This window comes from Cebus imitator, unplaced genomic scaffold (genome assembly GCF_001604975.1).
Source record: "Cebus imitator isolate Cc_AM_T3 unplaced genomic scaffold, Cebus_imitator-1.0 Scaffold650, whole genome shotgun sequence".
NCBI lineage: Eukaryota > Metazoa > Chordata > Mammalia > Primates > Cebidae > Cebus > Cebus imitator.
Genome location: NW_016107965.1, coordinates 339,309 through 353,340, shown reverse-complemented (window position 1 = coordinate 353,340; position 14,032 = coordinate 339,309). Strand labels below are relative to the sequence as shown.

General features: G+C 48.4%; 1 protein-coding gene across 4 annotated transcripts in view; it reads right to left on the bottom strand.

Annotated features, from left to right (window-relative positions):
* Nucleotides 1-14,032, bottom strand: part of PECAM1 (platelet and endothelial cell adhesion molecule 1) — an 84,509-nt gene that overhangs the window by 59,180 nt on the left and 11,297 nt on the right. For 3 of the 4 annotated variants that reach the window (XM_037734649.1, XM_017517863.2, XM_037734648.1), the window contains exons 2-3: nucleotides 11,374-11,533; nucleotides 11,261-11,287 (exon numbers count right to left, since the gene is read on the bottom strand). In XM_037734649.1, coding sequence (XP_037590577.1) covers nucleotides 11,261-11,287; nucleotides 11,374-11,437 — 91 coding nt within the window. In that variant the 5' untranslated portion in view covers nucleotides 11,438-11,533. Of the gene's footprint in view, nucleotides 1-11,260; nucleotides 11,288-11,373; nucleotides 11,922-14,032 lie in introns of those variants that run through there. The other variant, XM_017517865.1, reaches the window with a different exon arrangement.

Here is a 14,032-nt window from a genome sequence, read left to right as displayed (position 1 = left end):
AAAAGAACAAAAAAAGTAGTGATCTGTAGGGGGTTTGGAAAAAAATGTATTGAAAGCCCATGACCATAAAATCAGGTGTTTTTCCCAAATCCCTACACATCCCCCCAAGAAATTTCTACCATACCCATTCTCAAAGAAGCTATCTATTCAGCATCTGGACCTGAGCTTGAAAGCAACTATGTTTGGTATGTTTTGTTAGCCCCCCATCTATCTCCATGAAGTGTGAATAATGCAATCATAGAATCTAAAATTTTGTATTTAAATTTGTGAGTGAATAGAGCAGTCAAATGTTTAAAACTCTCAAAGACAGATGAAATGATGTCTATGTAAAAACCTCAAATAGTCTACAAACAAATTACTTGAAATAAATGTGAGTTTAGAAAGGTGGCTGGATAAGGGTGGGCACGGTGGCTCACAGCTGTAATCCTAGCAGTTTGGGAGGCCGAGACAGGTGGATTATTTGAGGCCAGGAGTTCGAGACCAGCCTGGCCAACATGACGAAACCCCATCTCTATCAAAAATCAAAAAATTAGCCAGGTATGGTGGTATACACTTGTAATCCCAGCTACTCAGGAGGCTGAGGCAGGAGAATCTGAGCCTGGGAGGGAGAGGTTGCAGCGAGCTGAGATTGGGCCACTGCACTGGGTGACAAAACAAGTCTCCGTCTCCAAAAACAAAACAAAACAAAACAAAACAAAAAGGTGGCTGGATATAAGATTAATATTTTACACGTCAGCATAGTGGTCATCTCTGGAGGGAGGGGGTATGGGGTAGGGAGGAGCACAGAGGCAAACTCTTAAGAAATGGTCTTCTGGGATGTTGGTCTGGGATGTTAATGAGATATTGTCCCTAATTTCACAAAGTGTTCCCATAGCACCAGGAAACAGTGTGTTTATGCTGAATAACTGATTCATTTCTATCTTGTGGATTCTGAGAATGTTCTAATGGACATTGTTTCCCTTTTTGCTTTGATTGCTAATACACAGTCAAGATTTCACCTCTGCTTCTAGCAACCTTTGGGATGTGTTTTGTGCTAAAAGGGCCATGCCTTTATTTGCGTGCCTTTATTTTCCTCTCATCCTGATTTCCTCATTAATGTATCTTGTTGAACAACAATACATAATTTTTATAAGTGGTCCCAAGTTGTTTTTTTGGAATAAGAAAAAGGTTAGTTAGCTAGCTGGCCAGGGATACTGGCAAAACCTGTCCTTTCCCTCTCCTTTAACAAAGTTAGGCCTTTTTTGAGTAATTTAAAATGTAACCTAGGCCGGGCGCGGTGGCTCAAGCCTGTAATCCCAGCACTTTGGGAGGCCGAGGCGGGTGGATCACGAGGTCAAGAGATCGAGACCATCCTGGTCAACATGGTGAAACCCCGTCTCTACTAAAGATACAAAAAATTAGCTGGGCATGGTGGTGCGTGCCTGTAATCCCAGCTACTCAGGAGGCTGAGGCAGGAGAATTGCCTGAACCCAGGAGGCGGAGGTTGTGGTGAGCCGAGATCGTGCCATTGCACTCCAGCCTGGGTAACAAAAGCGAAACTCCGTCTCAAAAAAAAAAAAAAAAAATGTAACCTTCGATTTTAAAATGAGTACCACATTTTGCACCTGCTGCTATATACCGAGCAATTAATTGGACAACAACAAAATGGCATCTGGCCAGTCCATGAGATGAAACAAGGTGATGGTTTAAATTCAAGTCATTTCCCGTAGCATTACTCTTTGGAACTCCTTTTTTTTGGCTTTGTGTGCAACTTACAAGCTCCTGATCTAAGGAGTCTGCTGGATGAGCTCTCAACATAAGATGTTCTTTGGGCCGGTGAGGCACACTAGCTCACGCCTGTAATCCCAGCACTTTGGGAGGCCAAGGTGGATGGATCACTTGAGGTCAGGAGTTTGAGACCATCCTGGCCAACATGGTGAAACCCTGTCTCTACTAAAAATACAAAATTAGCTGAGTGTGATGGTAGGCACCTGTAATCCCAGCTACTTGGGAGGCTGAGGCAGGAGGACTGCTTGAAACTGGAAGGCAGAGGTTGCAGTAAGCCAAGGTCATACACCAGTGCACCAGCTTGGACAACAAGAACAAAACTCCATCTCAAAAAAAAAAGTTTCTTTGGACCATATTAATTTCTCTGCACCCCTCAATTAATATAGTTCCCTCCCCAGCACTCTCTTTCCTCTAAGAGACAGGTAGATCTCCTTCCATTACCTCTTCAGTACTTCCTCCTTCATTTTAAGCTACACTGTGTATTCCAGTGACTCAACCAGGAGATGCTAAAGAGCAGAAATCAAGTGCATGGAGTCAGATCTGGGCCAAATCTCATCCCTGCGACGAGCAAAGCTTTATGACCTTTGGCAAGTCCCTAAACTTCTCTGAGCCTCAGTTTGTTTACCCATACAGTGGGCACAAGGAATGTAAGTATAAATGAGAACCTGAGTTTAAGTACTTAAAGTAGAGTTCCTGGTACTTATAAAGTGCTTGAGAAATGTTAGCTAGATTCTTCCAGTTACAGAAATAAAGTCAACTATTTTTTATTTTTTTAATTTTAATTTTTTAGAGATGGGGTCTTACTATGTTGCCCAGGCTATTCTTAAACTCCTGGTCTCAAGTAGTTGTCCCACCTCAGCCTCCCCAAGTGCTGGGATTATAGGCATGAGCTGAAAATAAACTATTCAGAGCTTTAAAGCTGTGTCTCCACTCCATGTTTCTAGAGAATTTTTTCAAATAAAAACCATATTTAAGGCTGGGCATGGTGGCTCATGCCTGTAATCCCAGAACTTTGGGAGGCTGAGGCAGGCAGATCACTTGAGGTCAGGAGTTCGAGACCATCCTGGCTAACATGGTCAAACCCCATCTCTACTAAAAATACAAAAATGAGCCGGGCGTGGTGGCAGGTGCTGGTAATCCCAACTACTCGGGAGACTGAGGCAGGAGAATCGCTTGAACCCAGGAGGTGGAGGTTGCAGTGAGCTGAGATTGTGCCACTGCACTCCAGCCTGGGCAACAAAGCTAGACTCCATCTCAAAACAAAACAAAACAAAAACAAAAACAAAAATTTTAAAATTTCACGTTAATTTATCGTGACTTCTCCAGCCTTCCAGTTTATTCATTCCACTGGGTGCTCTTCACAGGAGTCATGAGTCTGCTTTCCTGTTTACCTAACGGGCTGCCCATCCCTGTCTGGTTATGTCCTAGAACAGCAGACAATACTAAGTACAGAAGGGAGTCAGATACATTAGGTTCAAATCCCTGATCCCACAGCCCTTAGCTGGGTGATCTCGGGAGTTATTTAACCTCTCTGGGCCACCATGTCTCCGCCTGCAAAATGGGAACACGAATACCTGCCTTCTCTGGTATCTTTAACTCGAACAGTGACTGAGACAAAGTGGCTGAGAGCACCGTGGGGGGCTGTGTATATACTGCCCAGTGCCAGGCCCCTGGTTGACATTCTCGGCCTTCTTCTTTAGCACCATTCATAGCAAACACTTAAAGGGGCTTTTCTGTGCCAAGCACGGTCCCCCATACTGGGAGTTCGGAGAACAGTGAGACCGCAGTGCCTGCCCTAGGGGAGCTCAGTCTGCACCCCGCAGCTCTTCCCACTCTGGGCCTTCCAGCCTCAGCACAGCTCCTGCCTGGGCCTCCTACTGACCAGTCCTAGTTCATTTATTTTTTTATAAAAGCCCTCCCTTTTTAAAAAACAATTTTAAAGCAAATTTGGCTAAAGCACCAAGCAGCGTTTTTTTAGTGGGGATGGTACCCACTAGCACGCGGCACTTCCGCCATCTCGTTTTTCTGAGCAACCCTAACACATGTCATCCGCTCAAATAACGAACTTGGCCGGGAGCAGTGGCTCAGGCCTGTAATCCCAGCACTTTGGGAGGCCGAGGCGGGCGGATCACGAGGTCAGAAGTTCTAGACCAGCCTGACCATCATGGTGAAACCCCGTCTCTCCTAAAAATACAAAAATTAGCCAGGTGTGGTGGCTCGTGCCTGTAGTCCCAGCTACTCGGGAGGCTGAGGCAGGAGAATCACTTGAACACGGGAGGCGGAGGGTGCAGTGCGCTGAGATCACGCCGTTGCACTCCAGCCTGGGCAACAGGGCACAAACTCCGTCGCAAAAAATTAATAAATAGGTGGGTCTCGGCAGCTCGGGCGGCGGGCGGCGGGAGGAGTGGCAGCGGTCCGCAGCCCAGCTTCGCAAAGGCTGTCGGCGCCTCGCGGCCCAAAGGCACCTGGCACGCGCCTCCCCGCCGCCAGGATGCACAAAAGGAAGGTCAGCTCCGCGGAAGGGGCCGCCAAGGAAGGGCCCAAGAGGAGATCCGCGCGGTTGTCAGTGAAACCTCCTGCGAAAGTGGGATCCCTCGTTCTGCCCAAAACCAGCTGTCCTGTCATGAGGAGCCCTGTGGAAGGCCCCCAGAATGAGGAACTAAGGCCTCCAGCCCACAGCCATGGGAATGAGCTTAGAAGCAGATTCCCCAAATTCGGTCAAGCCTTCAGATAACCACAACCCAGACCAACAATTTATCTGCAATTTCAGGAGACAACACAGACACTCTTGCATTCCTGACCCTCAGGAACTGTGGGATAATAAATTTGTGTTATTTCAAGCCAGTAAGTTTTAGGGTAAGCTGTTAAGCATAATACATAACAAATATACCACAAAACCAAACTTCCAAAGTCTCTACCTGATTCTTGTTTTGATAATATGGAAAACATTCTCTTCTTTCTAAATACACCCTCCAAGCACAGTCAAACTGATTTACTGCCTGTAGGTCTTGCTATTTACATAGCCAGGGGACACAGGTTCCTGGGAGGTGTACCGGTGGGCATTAGGAGGCTCATGAACTACCTCCAATTGTGTACAAATGTGTGCTTTTTCTGGAGAGAGTGCCCATGGATTTCCTTACTGAACCCAAAAAGGTTCAGAACTGCTGTGATGAAGGGTGGGGTTGTGGGACAGCCTAAAGAGATCTAATCAGCTGGGCATGGTGGCTCACGCCTATAATCTCAGCACTTTGGGAGGCGGGGTCGGGTGGATGATCACAAGGTCAGGAGATCGAGACCATCCTGGCTAACATGGTGAAACCCCTGTCTCTACTAAAATACAAAAAATTAGCTCACGCCTGTAGTCCCAGTTACTCAGGAGGCTGAGGCAGAAGAATCGCTTGAACCCGGGAGGCAGAGGTTGCAGTGAGCCAAGATCGTGCCATTGCACTCCAGCCTGGGCAACAAGAGCGAAACTCCATCTCGGGGCAGTGAGAAGGGTAGAAAGAGGTCAGATCTTTTCAACCTGGGGAGATGAAGGTTGATGGAGAATGATCCAAAATAGCAAAGTCACCACAGCACAGCCAGTGACCACAGTGCCAAACACCAAATTACTAAAACGGTGGGACACTGACCTCAAGGCCACTCATCAGTGGATGGTGATGCTCCCTGGAAAGATACCGCAGCATGACTCAGCCAGCCACCTGGCCCTCAACCTGGAAATGACTCAGAGAGAAAGTGGAGGGTGCAGAAGAAGGGGCTGCCCACCCTCGTCAGGAAAATTACAGGGAGCCGCAAGGCATAGAGTCCCTGATGAACTTCTGTGCCTATCAGAAAGCACACTGAGCCATCTTCCTACCCGAATCACAAGAATCTCCAAGTTCAGTTCAAGCTCCCATCAAGGAGACCTTTATCGAGCGCCTGTGCCAGGTGCTAGGCTGACAGAGTAAATGAGAAGTCACCCTTGCTGTCCAAAACAGCGAAGGTTGGTGGGACCCACGTAGCTGGAGTCCAGTGATACCAAGAGGAAGGTCTGCCCAGGAGAGGTCAAGGAGTCTTGAAGGAAATGCCCGCTGCACTGAGCCTGCCAGGCCAAGGACAGGCAGGGGGGTGCCCTGGGCAGGAGAACAGCGTGTACCAGGGCACAGGGGCATGAGAAATCAGTGCATTCGGGCATGGCCCATTACAGAAACCACAGTATGAGCCTCAAGAGGCCAGGTGGCTGGGTCTGTGGTGCCAGAATGGAGGGCCAGCTTGGCTCGCTGTGCTGACAAGCTAGGCCCTGTCCTGAGGGTGTCAGGAGGGTGCTACAGCACCCAAGACCAGTAAACAGCCTGGAAGTGGTTCCGGTGACAGCTGCTGAGGCCTCACCTAGGCGGGTGCCGTGGGAATGAAGGAAGGATAGGCTGCAGAACTCCTGAGTGGACGCAACGGGACTTGTTTGTGGAGCGTTGAAAATGTTCTAGAACTAATCACAGCACTTTAGGAGGCCAAGGCGGGTGGATTACCTGACATCAGGAGTTGGCTACAAAAATTAGCCAGGCATGGTGGTATGTGCTTGTAATCCCAGTTACTCAGGAGGCTGAGGTGGGAGAATTGCTTGAACCTGGGAGATAAAGGTTGCAGTGAGCTGAGGTCGAACCATTGAACTCCAGCCTGGGTGACACAGTGAGACTCTGTCGAAAGAAAGAATAGAAAGAAAAGAAAGAAAGAAGGAAGGAAAGAAGAAAATTAGGAAAGAAGGAAAGAAGGAAGGAAGGAAAGAAGGAAAGAAGAAAGAAAGAAAGAGAGAGAGAAAGAGAAAGGAAGAAAGAAAGAAAGAAAAGAAAGAAAGAAAGGAGAGAGAGAGAAAGAAAGAAAGGGAGAGAAAGGAAGGGAGAGAGAAGGAAAGAAAGGAAGGAAGAGAGAGAGAAAGAGAGAGATTGTTCTAGAACTAGACACTAGTGAAGGCAGCACAACATTGGGACTGTGCTAAATGTCATTAATAATAAATGTTGTATTATTTGTATTTTACCACAATTTTTAAAAAAATTTTGTTTGATTGGATATAGGGTTGAAAAAATTGACGATAAGCTTCCCGGATTAGGTTCCCAGGAGGATGTGTGTGCCACTAAACCAAATAGAAAATGCCATGCACAGCTGGGTGTGGCGGCTCACGTCTGTAACCCTAGCGCTTTGGGAGGCCGAGGTAGGAAGATGGCTTAAGCCCGGGAGTTCGAGACAACAAAATGAGACCCCAGTCTCTACCAAAAAAAAAAGCCAGAAAAAGATAAGGAAGGAAGACAAAGTCATGGTGGTGCAGCTGGGTGCGAGGGGCCAGTAGGAGGACTTGGGGGGAGACACCAAAGGTCAGCAGCCTGTGTTGACTGGAGGCTCAGGGCAGAGGCCAGGGCTGGATTGTGAAGGAGGGAGGAGTGTGGATTCAGGGGAGGGGGAACGTGGAGGTGTCGAGAGGGGAGCTGGTCTCCAGGGAGGATAAGGCCAGGAGCCGGCAGAGACCAGGATGGGGTTCAGACGCTGGGAAAAGATGAAGTCGGTTCAAAGTCAGCCCTGGGGGAAAAGGAGGAGGGTTTATTAGACAGGGAGGAGATAAACCAGGGAAGAGGATGGAGAAGGTCAAGGCGGGAGGCTTAGGGGCATGATCAACAGTCAAAGGCAGGAAAGGGGTACAGGAAGCTGAGGGCCGCAAGTGTCCACTGCATTTGGCATCAGATGGTCCTTGGTGACCCCTTAACATAAGGAACCCAACACAGGGCCTGAGGCCAGGCTGCTGGGACCGAGGCGTGTCTGAGAGGTGAGTGGGGTAGGGACAGATTGTAAAGTAACCTTTAGGGAGGTTCGACTGAGAAAGGAAACCAGAAAGGCCGGATGTGGGGGACACAAGATAAATGGCAGCGGGGGGTGTCTGTGTGTGATATTTTTTTTTCCTAAATAAAGAGTTCCCATTCATGTTTGTACAGTGAGAGAACAAAGCCAGAAGCAGGAACAGAGATTCTAGAAGGGGCGGTAGGGGAGAGGGACCTGAATGAATGTAGGAGTGGGGTCCTGGGGGTGAGGGAGGGGCTCAGAGCCCAGGTCTGGCTGGCCCTGATCAGCTGAGGAGCAGCAGGGTGCCCAAGTCCCCAGAGGCCTGGAGGGAATCTAAGCCCAGAGGATGGGTGGGGAGGTAGATAAGCCCTCAGCCAGGCCCAGGCGGGAAGCTGGGGGAGTTTTCTCCAGATGACTTTTCTTTTTTTTCTTTGAGACAGAGTCTTGCTCTGTCACCCAGGCTGGAGTGCAGTGGCGTAATCTCTGCTCACTGCAACCTCCGCCTCCCAGGTTCAAGCAATTCTCCTGCCTCAGCCTCCCGAGTAGCTCAGACTATAGACACCCGCCACCATGCCCAGCTAATCTTTGTATTTTTAGTAGAGATGGGGTTTCACCTTGTTGATCAGGCTGGTGTCAAACTCCTACCTCAGGTGATCCACCTGCCTCAGCCTCACAAAGTGCTGGGATTACAGGCATGAGCCATCCGCCCGGCCCAGATACCTGTTTTCAATGTGAAAATACAGCAGCAGTCACCTCCTGAGTCGAGACAGTGTGATGAGGTGTGGGCTGGAGGGGAACAAAGCAGCCTGAGATGGTAGGAGGGGACAGGGCCAAGGCTGTCCCAGGAGACCAGCCGTAGAGTGGAGCAAGCTTGCAGGCCACACACTGCAAATGCTGGCCTTGCGGGGGGCCTAAGGAATGGAGACCTGGTTCCAGCCCCCGCCCTGCTCACCCCCAGTGTTGACCCTGCTCCATGCCTTGTGGCCTCCAGATCTGTTTCCTTGAACGTTAAAACAAGGCAGAAGCCTGAGGAGGCAGTGGGAACCAAGTCCTGCAGTTCCAACATCTTCCCTGAAGGTACAAAAAACATTCTCTAGGAACCCAAAGGAGGGAGTGATTGATTTCCCTGTGGGGTGGCAGGGGAGGGGAGAGCACCGCGGTTGTGGGAAGCAGGATGTATCGAGTGAGAAAAAGAGGTCTGGCCCGAAGGGTGTGGTCTGGGAGGGGAGGAAGGCTGGCGTGGACAAAGGGAGAGTGGGTGGGGCAGGACCCAGAGTTGGAAAGATGGGCTAGGAGTAGAGTAAATACTATTGTCATTTATCAATCGCCTTGTTCTGAGGCCGGTGAATCACCTCCCTTTATCCAGTCTCAACCTCACACCCACTCCATGCCCAGGAAGTTCTCTTGTCATCCGAATGTTACAGACGGGAAACAGCTCAAAGAGGTTGACTTGACTGAAGCCAGACAAATGGTGCGACTTCGGAGAATGGAAGTTCCAGTGCCAATGCCCAGCCCTCTGCTTCTCTCATGGACAAATCGGTTATGTCTTTTTTTCTTTTTTTTCTTTTTTTTTTTCTGAGACAAAGTCCCGCTCTGTTGCCCAGGCTGGAGTGCAGTGGTGCGATCCTGGCTCACTGAACCTCTGCCTCCCAAGTTCAAGAAATTCTCAAACCTCAGCCTCCTGAGTAGTTGTGATTACATGCATGTGCCACCATGCCCAGCTAATTTTTTGTATTTTTAGTAGAGACAGGGTTTCACTATGTTGGCCAGGTTGGTTTTGAACTCCTGGCTTCAAGTGATCTGGACGCCTCAGCCTCCCGAAGTGCAGGAATTACAGGTGTGAGCCACCATGCCTGGCAAAATCAGTTATTTCTGAGGCTCGGTGACACCATCAGTCCAGCAGGATAATTATGAACATTATGGAAATCCTGCCTCCATGGGTTGCCATGGGGATCAAATGCTCAAGGAAGCACTGCCCAGCTGAGCAGAGAAGCCTGGCAGAGCAGCTTTGCCCATGTCCAACTAGCCCTCCCCAGCCTGGGGCCACCGCCCAGAGGCTTGACTCCCCAGCTAGCCTGGCCCGGGCACTGCACCTCCAAAGAGCCATGCAATTTGCCTACAACCCAGTCACCTCCATTCTTTGTCGATTGCAGTGACTTCTGACAAGGAAAGAGTGTTCTGTGGGTTCTCCGTCTATTCACAGCCCAGGACCCAACTGAGCCCCTCATTTACGTGGTCCCAGATAAAGCAGAACAAAACCCCTCTCATCTCAAGACAAAGGTTCAGAATCAGCTGTAGATTGGAAGATAAACCAGGCTTCAAAGATAGGCAGCACCACCCTTCCCTTTGTGCAAGCACAAAATATTATATATATATGATTGTAGCCTCACAGGTAAATGGAAAATGAGCTCTATTTTTTTTACTCCTAAATGATAAAAAGCACACTCTCCATGGAACGATAAGGGAGGATATGGCCAGGAGCCTGCAGAGACCAGGATGGGGTTCAGACCCTAAGGGAGCTTTTTATCATTTCCATGGAAAGTGCGCTTTTTATCATTTAGGAGTAAAAAAGGAGAAACAATTTAAACTAGGATCTGTCTTCATATGTCTAACCAATCAGTTATATCTCATTTGCAAATAAAAGCAATTGGAGAAAGCTTAGGATATGCAAATAAGCAATTATGGTAAAACAACAAAAAACTAATTATGGAATTGCTCATTTAAAAAAAAAATCACCTTCCCATCCCCAAAAAACAATGCACTGGAATCCAGAAAATGTGAGGCCAGAAAATTAGCTGGGTGTGGCGGTACACGCTACTCAGGAGGCTGAGACAGGAGAATTGCTTAAACCCAAGAGGCAGAGGTTGCATCGACCTGAGATCGCACCATTGCACTCCAGCCTGGGAGACAAAGACTCTGTCTCCAAAAAAAACAAGAAAAGAAAGAAAATGTGTGTCACTTATATTTGCGGTTTTTGCCATTTTTTAAAGTAATGGCAAAAACCACAATTACTTTGCATCAACCTAATATATTTTTAGACTAGTCAAGTGTAGTAGTGAGAACAGAGAAAAGAACATGGAGTTTGATCTGTAGCTGACTAGAGGATTCATCAAGATAACTCAGTACCTTCAAACCAGACAAGGAAACGTATGCCACTTCTAAAATACACTGACCAGAACTTGGCTTAGATCTAAGCCTTTCTTAAAATGCCCATACGGGATTAACTTTAATTCTCAATTGGAATATTTTCCTTAATTGTTAGAAATATCAAATCCCAACAGTTTTGTTTGCTTCTTTGTTTGTTTTTTTGAGACAAGAGTTCTGCTCTTGTTGCCCGGGCTGGAATGCAGTGGTACAATCTCGGCTCACTGCAACCTCTGCCTCCCAGGTTCAAGCGATTCTCCAGCCTAAACCTCCAGAGTAGTTGGGATTACAGGCACCCACCACCACACCTGACTAATTTTTATATTTTTAGTAGAGGTGGCGTTTCACCATGTTGGCCAGGCTGGTATCAAACTCCTGACCTCCAGTGATCCGCCCGCCTGGGCCTCCCAAAGTGCTGGGATTACAGGCGTGAGCCACTGCACCCGGCCAAACCCCAACAATTTGATGTGCATTTTAGGCATCACGAAAGAGACAGGAGGAAGCCAGGTAGGAACATTTGTTACAGTAGAAACATCAAACTTACAATTTTCTTGACCCTCAAGGCTTGAACCTGGAAGAGACAGAAGAAACATGTTGATTCCAGAAGCTTCGACTCTCATGGAGTTAAAATGATGTGGATAGAGAGTAAACACTCACAGAGCAGAAGGGCCAGCAGGACTCCAAGCCACATTGTGGCCCCTCGGGCCCACCTCGGCTGCATCCTGAGAGTGAAGGCTGCAGGCAGTTAGTTCTGCCTTCGGGCCATGCCTTGCTCAACAGAAGGCACTGCCCACAGGTCGCCGTTGAGAAACCCGCCCTGTGAAAAGCAGAAACCACTCTGGTCACTTCTCCGGGCGCCTGCAGAGAGACCAGCTGTGGCGCTGATCAGGTAATGGCAGCCATGGCTGGAAACCGGGAACAATGGGGCCTGGGCTGGCCTGTTATCTCCTCAGGAAATGACTGGTCTTCCTGAGGGGCCACCTAACACAGCTGCTTTGTTTCTTTAGGGAAAAAACGAGGCACGAGTGACATTTGCCTTGGGTTCTTGACCCTCCCTCTGTCTCGCCTGGGTTTGGGGCCCCTTCTCAAGGCACGGTGAGGGGGTTCCTCCCTGGTTCCAGCCTGCACCCAAAGGACTTCTCTCCCAGGACATCCAGAAAGATCTCTCTGCTTTTCCTGTCCTCCCCTTCCCCCACCACAGAGGGCTTTTTCCACACAGCATAAATCTGGGCCTCCTGACTTTCTTGGGCTGACTTTTCCTCAAAATTGCAGCGTTTGTCAGAGAGACCTGCTGCTGGGGCAGGCTGAGCTTGGCACGCAGTGATACTGAGGCGGGAGAATAGCAGAGGACGTAGGGGGCGAAGGGGACCCTTGGGGGTAGGCTAGCTTAAGCAATAGCAAAAGCAGAAGATGTATGACTGTGGAAGCAGAACACACAAAATAAGGGAGTAAGGAGTAAGAATAGAATTAACTTCTTCCATGGCAATTAGAAGTGACATGTTCACCCAATATGGTACCCTTTAGAACATGGCTTCAGGCCTCAAAATACACTATTCCTACCCCTTCAAGCCTAAAAATACATGATTCCTACTCCTTTTGAAAGAAAATGCCGGGCCACGTGTGGTGGCATGCTCCTGTAATCCCAGCCATTCAGGAGGCTGAGGCAGGAGAATCGCTTCAACCCCGGAGGCAGAGGATGCCATGAGCCAAGATCACACCACTGCCCTCCAGCCTGGGCAACAACCTGAGACTGAAATGAGAGAAAGAGAGAGAGAGAGAAAGAAAAAGAAGGAAGGAAAGAAGGAAGGAAGGTAGGTTAAGGCTCAATACGAGAAAGGTAAGGGACGTTAAGCAAGTGAGGCAAAACATGCAAAAGGCCATGAACTGTAACAAACAGGCACTAATAACTACTCACAGGTCAGCCCACTCGCCCCTCTCCAAGAGCGCCACTGTGCTTAATAAATCTTTTGCTTAGCACACTGGTTAGGTGAAAAAAAGTTTAAAAAAGAAAATAAAAATTTCAAAATAAATCTTTTCTGCTTTGCTATTTGTATGTGTGTCATGTTCAATTCTTTGTTTGTGGCACCAAGAGCCTGGAACTGCGCAGCACCATCCGGTAACAGAACTAGGAAGCTCTCCCCAGCCTTTGGTGTGGATGACACAGGCAGCCCTGTGAGAGGGACCCCCCCCCCCGCCCGCACCCCTACACACATGCGCACTCTACTGGGTCGCTATGCGGGAGCTATCTAAGATATATCTCGTCTCTGTTTGAGATGAGAAAATATCAATTTACAGCCCGCCCTAATACAACCTTTGCTTACCTTTCAAGCCTGGTCTCTCACCACTTTCTTCTTTGCACCTACGTTCTGGTTGCTAGAATTCCCAGTTCCCAGCACTCTTCATCTGTCCGTGCCTTTGTCAGGGCTCTCCCCTGCTTGGAATGCCCTCTCCACTTCTTTCCAAGCAAATTCCTACCCATCCTTCCTAACTCAGTTCAGACATTTCTCCAGAATTTTCCCTTGTCTTCCCCAGACTGAGCTGCCCTTCCTCTGCACCCCCTCACCTCCCTGGTTTTCCCTCTGTCTGACTTTTTTTTTTTTTTTTTTTGAGATAGAGTCTGGCTCTGTCGCCCAGGCTGGAGTGCAGTGGTGCAATCTTGGCTCACTGCAACCTGCATCTCAAGGGTTCAAGTGATTTTCCTACCTCAGCCTCCCAAGTACCTAGGGTTACAGGCATGCACCACTATGCCTGGCTAATTTTGTAGTTTTTGTAGAGATGGGATTTCACCATGTTGGCCAGGCTGGTCTCGGACTCCTGACCTCAGGTGATCTGCCCGCCTCGGCCTCCCAAAGTGCTGGGATTACAGGCGTGAGCCACCACCATGCCCAGCTGTAGTACACTTTTATTATACAATGTGTCATAATGGCCTATCCTCCCTCAAATGGACTGAGAGCTCTTTGATGGCAGGCACAGTGCCTGGAATCTAACTGATGATCAAAAAGCATTAGTGCAATGGATGATTGTCTAGATGAATGAAGACAAGCTACTGTATTGTCTGAATCAGATAATCACTGCCTTGAGGGTGCCAGGTTGTTTCTGAAATGCCACCCTCTGGGACTTCCCCATAGTAAAGCTAAGGCAGATACAAACTGGCCACAATCAAAACCAGATTCCCCAACCTCAGGGCAAGAACCAAGAAGTAATGGCTTCTAGCTAGAAAACAATTCCTCTCAGACCGGATTCAGTGGAAGTTTTGATAAAAGCCTTGAAGAGCAATACACACTTTACCCATTTCTTTTTTTTTTTTTTTTTTTTT